This window comes from Glycine max, chromosome 2 (genome assembly GCF_000004515.6).
Source record: "Glycine max cultivar Williams 82 chromosome 2, Glycine_max_v4.0, whole genome shotgun sequence".
Classification (NCBI taxonomy): Eukaryota; Viridiplantae; Streptophyta; class Magnoliopsida; order Fabales; family Fabaceae; genus Glycine; species Glycine max.
Window position 1 is genome coordinate 42319411 of NC_016089.4, and position 9194 is coordinate 42328604.

Consider the following 9194-nt stretch of genomic DNA (forward strand, 5'->3'; position numbering starts at 1 on the left):
AAGTTAAATAGATACACAGTGTAATTTATTATTTGACTAGAGGACAATTTGTATTAACTAATAATTGCACATATTGGATAGGAAATTAGAGCCGTAGAGCAGAAAAGAACAAAAAAAGATCACCAACCAATTTGAATTTATGAGCTAAGGCAAAGTTTGGAAGCATTTGGGGAGTGGGACCCTACTCTGAAATCTTCTTCAAAGGTGAGAGAAATTTATGGGTTGGATTTTTTGTTGAACTTTTAACATGCTAAGAACCTGAGAAGGTTTTATGATGTTAACTCTCCCATTCTGGTTTCAAAGACAGATCTGAGGGTCAAAGTTTCCCAAAAAATTCCTATTAAATATTTAATGTGGTTTTGGTTGTAGAAATTTCGGTGAAAAAGACATAAATGACCCCCTCTATTTGCGAGGGAAGATCTAGAGAGATGTGTAATGTGAAAAGCAGATTCCATTTTGGTCTTGGGGTATTATAGATGCAAATGATATACCTTATAATTAACACGTGTAATGTGAAGCATATAATAAGCAATTTGCAAGAAGCTTTTCTGTGTGCCCTTATAAATATGCTCCAACTTAGTGCATTATCTTCTCAAGGTAGTATTTCCTAAACAATTAGCCATCACAACAGAGAAAAAAAAAGAGAGAGAGAAATGGAGCTTCAAGACCATGATTTCTTGGAGGAATTAATGTCTCTAAGAAGAGAAACATGGGATACCAATCCATGTTCACAAGAAAACCAGCTTTTCTCTAATGGCTGGAGTTTTGATTGTTTTGAGGATCAAAACTATCATCAAGCTTTTCCTCCAAACTCTTTCTCTTGCCAACAAGTTCCTCAAAGTTACAATAACAAAGGCTACAACTACAATGAAATTTATAGTTCCTTACTACATGAATTCTCTGCACCCCAAGTTATAGATTCATCATCCTATAACACCCTTGATACCTCTCCTTTTCTGGCTCAAGAAGATTATCCATTGTCCATGATGGAAGAAGAAGATCCGGGCTTTCTTGGGGAAGAGCTTCATTGTTTGGACCTTCAAACCACATGCAAAATGGAGCCAAGCCATTCCACTGAAATGCCTATTTTCAACACAACTTCATCATTTGTGGAGAGAAAGAATAGAGCAAAGAAGCTTCAGGGGCAGCCTTCAAAGAACCTAATGGCAGAGAGGAGAAGAAGAAAGAGGTTAAATGACAGGCTCTCCATGCTAAGATCAATTGTGCCTAAGATAAGTAAGGTATGAAGTTAGAATGAGTCATTATGAGAAGTACTATTTATTGTCTTAGTTCAAAGATTATGAATGTCTCACTATCAATTGATCAGAGAATAATCCCGCACACAGTGGGAATAATATAATTCTTTTATTAAATAAATCATTCTCACTTGTGTAAATGTAGTCCATTGGGTTGAAGTACTTGAATGTAAAACCACATAGAACTACTATGGTTTGTGTCATATATGCAGCATAAGTGCTAATTTGCTTGTTGAAAATGCCTATCGCAGATGGACAGAACAGCTATACTTGGAGACACTATCGGTTATATGAAGGAGCTCTTGGAAAAGATTAATAATTTGAAGCAAGAAATAGAAGTGGATTCAAACATGGCTGGCATTTTCAAGGATGTGAAGCCAAACGAAATCATAGTGAGAAATTCTCCAAAGGTATGTGTACTTTTTAAGTTTGTGGAATTTGAATTTTTGTCTTAACTTTAAAACTAGTTTATGAGATGAGAGTTGTCTGCTAGTTATATACACTATTTTGATCATATTACTAGTTGATGTGAAATCTCCAACACGGCTCAATTGTCTTCCGAGATTCTTTTGAAGTCAAAATAAATCATCATTGAAGGATCCCAATTGTGATTTTGTGCAGTTTGATGTGGAGAGGAGAAATGTCAATACAAGGGTGGAGATCTGCTGTGCAGGGAAGCCAGGCTTGTTGCTGGCTACCGTAAACACCTTGGAAACATTAGGCGTCGAGATCCAACAATGCGTCATTAGCTGTTTCAATGATTTCACAGTGCAAGCTTCTTGCTCAGAGGTATATTAGATAGGGTAAAAATGTATTCATAATTTATGTTCTATTCTATAATGAAAATAGATAAAAACATCAGGACAAACCTGGGTATTCTCTAGTTGAAAATTAAGGACTAATCTCACAAGTTACTAAGATAAGAAGTTGATTTTTCTCTAGAAATATTCTCTTATACACACAAACATAATGATCAAACCCCTTGATCATATGCCTAAAGAACATAATCAATTGTATTACACCATATTAGTAAAAGAGCGTGAAAAAGTATATTTTGGTTTCACTAAAAGGTGGAATTGAAGAGATTAAGAGAACATATACAAACGAAAAATTTAATTTTGTCCACTCAGCAAACCCCACCATAGTATGATGGTTTTTTGGCCGTGTCTAAAGATTCCCTACTTTGTAGATTTTGGGTTCAACCCATATGGGCATTTTTGTTGAGCAATTGAGTAATCGACTTTATTCTCTATATGTTATTTAATAGGAATTGCTGCAGAAGACAATTCTGAGTTCTGAAGATATAAAGCAAGCACTATTTAGAAGCGCAGGATATGGTGGACGATATTTGTGAAAATAGAAGAGAGGTGCAAAATAACACAGAAAGTGCACCATAGCTAGGGGAGAGTTTTTGAGTTTCTGATCATAGTGATATCCATTGATTTACAAGCCAATCTAGCCGGATTTCGTTTTTCTTAGTGTAAGACAATAATTGATTTCTTCAACATGATGCCTATTGTAACATTTTCAAATGGAATCGTAAAAAAAATGTTAAAATTATTGGAGATGCCTATTAATCATGGTGATTGGTTTTGTTCCCTAGCATTATTTTTTTGGGATAAATGTTCCCTAACATATTCTTAACACAAAAGTCAATTAGATTGAATTGCCAGGGCGTGATGAACTCGTGCTTAATTATGATTATAAGGCGCATTTCATCTAATCTAATACAAAGTAGGGAACAGTTACAAAGCTTTCTTGCTGAGGGGCTGCATCGTTTATGGCATAAACCACACATACACCGAATGAATTATATAATAATAAACGTATTAAGTGGTAGATTAAAGTGTGCGCGAAGCAAATTTTAACCTATAATTTTTTTAAAAAAAGTAAAGTTAAAATAAATTAAATTAATCTTAATAGTGCATTTATACCGTGAAGATATACATATATGGAGGGTCAAGTCAGAGTGTAACAGCAACATCTATATAAATCTATATAAAAGAATAGTTCATCAAAAAGTCTAAAATGGATATCCAATATTGATGACACGTCACTTGGACATAGGTAATTTGGACTTTTCATCGGTCCATAAAAAAAAAGTCAGGTGACTTTCTCTTTTCTCTTTACTCATTATTCCTTCCTTCTCTTTCTCTTCCTCCATCTTTTCCTCTATTTTTCCTTTTTCTCTTATCTTTCTCTTTCTTCCTAAACCCTAAACTCCCCCGCCATGGCACGTGTATCCCGGTCCTCCGCCCCGCACCTCCTCTACTCTCTCTGTGTTCTGTGTTGTGTGTGTTTTTTTTCTTTTTTAAAAAATCTTATTTATGCTCTCAATAATCTTCGTCTTCTTCTTTTTCATTTTTCTCTTATCTTTCTCTTTCTTCACGTGAATACCCTCCGCTTTATGTTCTACGATTGGGTTGTTGTGGCGCGAGGCATTGTCGGAGGTAGAAGTGGAACGATGGAGATTATTTTTGTCTTTGAAAGAGTTCCTAGTGGTGTTTGTTTGGGAAAAAGTGTGGTGTTTTTTTTTTGTGGTTTTGAATAGTTATGTTTTTCTCTGAGAGAAAGCTTAGTTTTTTCTCTAGATCTGTTACAACATGTTGTTTTCTTGAGGCTTGCTGTATGTGTAGCTAAACGACCAAAAAGATTTGCCGTTTGTCTCTCTTTCTTTCTTGATTTTAACTTAAACATTGCTCAAGTTAAGAAGATGTACGAACTACGTGAAAAGGGATATAGTATATATTGAAGATTTTTTTTGTTGAGAAGCAAAGTATGAATTTAATATTCAACCAAGCTGGGAGAAGACGAAACAAAAGGGCACTATTAATATTGTTGCCTCCCTCAACATGTCACCCCACATCCCACTACAACTACTATTAGGTTATATTAGTTTTAGTGATTTTCTTTATTCATTTCACTTTTTTGTTGGGCATTTTCTAGAACAGTTTTCGTTCAAGCTTTAATAATTGTAAAATATGATATATTTTTTTTAATAATTGAGACCAAATGTGTATCATTTATGCCAATCATTTCATTTTAATTGCAAGTTTACATTGTATACTAAATTATTTGCAGAAATATAAAGTTTCTGACATGTGGTTAATTTCCACTTCGATTTTGATGTTTTCTTTTCTTTCTATGAATGTTTAGGTGACTCATCTTTTGGGGGTTCTTGGCTTTGGTTGCTTTTGCTTCATCTTCGAGGCAAGTAAGTTGATTATGTTTGGCACAATGCATTGGTTTTTTTTTTTCTTTTTTTAAACATATTTCAATGCCTTCTTTATTGGTTTTCATTTTTTTATTACACTCTTTTACCAAGGCCACAAGTCGTTCTCTTGGTATATTGTTTGTTCTATGTCGTATTTGTTCCTCTCCTTTGGATATATTATAGGTCCAAGAAATGACATTACTATCTCTTGATAAATGATGATATCTCAAATTTTGTATTTCAAGTTTTTTGTGCAACTATGAAACTAGAGAAATGATAGTAAGTAACAATGGATTCTTTAACATTCTCTTTTAAATACACTCATTATTGGTTGGAATTTATTAGAAATAGTAAATTTTGTGTGGCTCTCGCTACTCTCACTCATGATTTGTGTTTTCTAATCAATTTTAACTTTGTTAAAGAGTGTGTTACAGAGTGAATTGCTAACACTCCTCATGAAACTATTCTATGTTTTGTGAATTTAAGCAGTGCTTCAATTCCTTGACTAATTAAAGTCATTGGAATAATGTCTCAATGTTCTCATTATCATAAGGATATAGATATTAATTCCATGTGTTGCTGTAGTAGAAACCTATGTAATGAAAACTAGGTGGTAAAGTGATTTGTTCATGCATTTTCAGGACTTTTGCTATTATGCCAATACAATCTTCTTGGTTTACCTCCTTTTTTACCCAAGCTGTAACATCTCAATTTTTCGTAAATAAATTTAAAAAGCTTTTTAGTAAAAAATAAATAAATAAATAAATATAGAGCAAATAATAGACTGAGTACCCTAGGTATAAATAGTTATGTTAAGTCAGCTGTCTCCTTTTGGCCTCATTTTCATTTTTCCCCTTCTCCTCTCAAAACCCTTTCTTTTTCCCACAGCCCACCAAACCAGTCTCAGAAAAACGACAATCTCGAACCTGTGCACCGTTGGATCGTCGTGAAATTTGAGTATCATGTTCGCAACACAATTCCGAGCATTCTCACCGTTGGGAATTTTGATATCATGTCTGAACTGAGAGAAACACCCTTCGCATTGTAGCCTTTTTCTTTCCCGCAGAAACCCAGAGCTGTCTTGGTAAAACTACGATCTCGGTTTCGTTAACCGTTGGATTATTGTGAAAATTTGGATATGTTGTTCGAAATTCAATTCCGCACGCTTCCACCGTTGGGATTTGCGAGATAATATTCGTGGAGGGAGAAAAAGGAATCGTATGAAGACAGTACAAGTGGAAGTTTCAATCTCTTCTCCGTCTCTCTGACGTTTGGGAATTCTATCGGAGCAGTCGGATGAATAATTGAAAGAATTTCCGGGAACCGCTAGAGATGTTGCTATCGCTGGCTGAAGACACGTGAGCCCGCTTAGAGGTAAGGGATGAGTTTATCGCAATTGGGGATTAGAATGAACATGTGTAGGGATCCTTAGAGAACTAAATTTGGGTTTATTTTGGGATGTTTATTGAATTATAATTTTCTCTTTATGATTATAAATATAATATTATTGTGTTCTATGTACCAATTGATGTCCTGATGAGAATTGATTGATAAACTTGAGTGCTCTTGATGTCTTTGTGTTTAACCCATGAATTTGATTAATTGATTGTGATATAATTGTGAGAAACTATTTCAGGGATTTTACACCCCATGTTGTGATGAAATCTTTTGTATAAATTGTTATGTTGAGATTATGAAATGATGATTCAAACTGTGAGTATGTGATAAATTCAACATGTGACGGATGATGAAATACATGTGTATTGAGATGAGATGTGTGTATTGAGTTGTGAACTATGAACTGTGCAATCACACAATTGTAAGACCCTTTAAGGGCGACGAGTATTGTGATGGGATCCACTGTGGGAATCCGACGAGTTAAAATGATTTTGAAAACAATTGAGTAGATGTGTGTATTGCATAGTTCATAGGTAAAGTGTACATGATTCATGAGGTGTGATAACATGTTAAATTGAGATTATACCATTGTGATTGGGATTAAATGTATGTGATAAATTGAGTATGTATATGATTCAGATATATATGTGCATCGAGTTGTGAACTATGAATTGTACAATCACACGATCATAAGTCCCTTCAAGGGCGACGAGTTAATGCTAAGTCCCTTTTAGGACGACGAGTTGATGTTAAGTCCCTTTTAGGGCGACGAGTTGATGCTAAGTCCCTTTTTGGGCGACGAGTTAATGTTAAGTCCCTTTAAGGGCGACGAGTTAATGATAAGACCCTTAAAGGGCGACGAGTTAAAATTATTTTGAGAACAATTGAGGAGTCGTGTGTTTTGTACAGTTCATAGATAGAGTCTATGTGCTAAAATAATTTTAGGGGTTGGTCCTGAATCAGGAGGGAGAGGCCCTGACGGACTCTTCGGAGTGTAGGCCTTGGGGGTCACCGGGTTTGAATGCTCCTTTAAGCCTATGTTGATCCCATATGGTTGGAGCATTCTCGCAAAATATCGTGACCCTGACTGGTCTCCCTATGATCTTACTTAGTGAGAGTGACCTGACAAACACATTGTGTGGTGTGTCTTGTTATGTACTCCTAAGCACCCCAGGGTGGTTTTTCACTGACATGGTACCACATTGCATATAGGCTTGAGTCTTAGCATAACTGTCGCATACGCTTGCTAATTGTTTATTATGAAATTGATGTGTTATTATGTCTTGATCGGAGTGTGTGATTCCTGTGTATAATGATTGATGATTGAAAGGTGTGATTGATGAATGACAAAGTGATGAAATAATGTGATATATGCTAAGTAAATTGTATTTGGCTACTATATGTTGTGTTGTTTCTCTTTAGTAGTTAGCAATGTGATAACTCACTCCCGGTTTGCTGTTTGTGTTTGGATCCTGTGATGATCTTGAACTTTGTGTTCGGGGGAGCAGATGAATAGGTGGATGACTATGAAGAACCTCATGCTAGAGGACACGGGAACACCACGCTCTGATAGGATGTGACATTAGGATATAGGTTCTATATTAATTGTATGAGACTTATATGACTTTCTTTGAGTCGAGATGACTTTATTATTTATTTGGACAAGTTTGAATATGATGTAGAAGAAAGTGAATGTGAGCCTTTTACTCATTTGAAAAGCTTGTATTTAAAAATGTTTTAAAAATACTTTTAATTAATATTTGAATTTTTATTCCTTTATTAATATATATGTGAGGGGTAGAGGGTGTCACACAAGCAATGAAAAACTTTTCCTGGTTTGCTTTTCAATTGCTGAGGTAAGCATGTTATCCTTGATAATTTGATGTCTTGGTAGAAGAACGGTTCATTAGTATGGGCTTTGATTGTTTGGCGCTTAGCTTATTTTTCAGTTTGGTTGACAAAATTGTGAGTGTTCTTATCCATCTTTTGTCTGGTATGTTATACCTTTATTTTTCAGTAGTCCTATTTTTTTTTACAAAATAATAAAATTTTTGAAAATCTTACTCTTCTATGATCATTATAGACTCATGCTTTCCATTGTCAAATATTGGAAATATCTACAAAATATATATATATATATATATATATATATATATATATATATATATATATATTAGGTCAATGTGTTGTTGTGTACTAAATTATATATATAGATAATATACCAAGCATGTGTCTAAAATTGTTTTAATCCTTATTTTGATTTTTTTTTCTCATAGGGATTTTGCTTCTTAAATTTGATTGGAAAAATATGGATCTTTTTGGTTGTTAGAATCTGATATAGATGGGTTCATTCTTGTGTGTTAGATAGCTTATCTTAGAAACTTATTTTGTAAAATAGGAATTGATGCTTAGCTGATGAACATTGCGTTCCAAATTTCATTTTCAACCTTTTTCTCTTTGTCTTTTTTTCACATAATAATTATTCAAGGAATTTGATAGGTAGATGAACAAGCCAAATATTCAAGTAAACGCCCCAAGAAAAAAAATGACAAAACAATTGACAAGAAAAAGGGATTATACACCTTTGCATTCTCCAGCAAGAGCAAGGAAGTTAACACTCCTGAACGATATCATTTTGGAAACGGATGAAACTGAATTGCATTTGTTATTAGCCGAATAGAATCAAGATGGAAAAACACCCCCTTTATATTGTTGTTGAATATGGTTAGGTTAATGTAGTTAAGTAGATGATTCGGTATTATAATAATATTATATTATCACTAATAATTCAGTTACAATTGAACTAATTCTAGTATTCCCTACACTGTTCTTTATATTTTTAGAATTACATTCACATGACACTATTAATTCATTTAGTTTTAGAAAAAAAGTAGACCATTTTCATATTCTTTCTCTCAACTTTCTCTCTTGGGTTTCTTTCCTTTTTTATTATTTTTCATCCAGTTTTATTCATTTATTTATTTTTGCTTTTATGTGTTCCAATTATTTTTTAAAAATCCAATTTTATTCATTTATTTAAATCCTAAATTCATTGTTTACTTATTGTTTTTCATTAATGGGATATCTTCTTTGATAAGAATGATATAAAATCCAAGCTATATATTTTATGAATATATGTAAAATATATTTTAATAGTAAAAAAAATACTTAAGGACTGATGTGAATGATTTAGAATTCTTTCCTTAGTAAATTCATTTTCATTCCTCGGCCACGGGTCTCAAACTAGTAAGAGACTAAAGTTCCAGATTTTTGTCTCTATTACTTTCATATATGCCTTTTCAGTGTCTATTTTTGTACAACAACTA

General features: G+C 33.7%; 1 protein-coding gene across 1 annotated transcript; it reads left to right on the forward strand.

Moving 5' to 3' along the window:
• Window positions 1-569: 569 nt before the first annotated feature.
• On the forward strand, window positions 570-2816 carry LOC100818341 (transcription factor bHLH93). Its single transcript, XM_003519164.5, has 4 exons — window positions 570-1241; window positions 1508-1666; window positions 1878-2045; window positions 2524-2816. Exons 1-4 carry the CDS (start codon window positions 654-656, stop codon window positions 2608-2610), a joined length of 1002 nt encoding a protein of 333 aa, XP_003519212.1. The 5' UTR covers window positions 570-653; the 3' UTR covers window positions 2611-2816.
• The last annotated feature ends 6378 nt before the right edge of the window (window positions 2817-9194 follow it).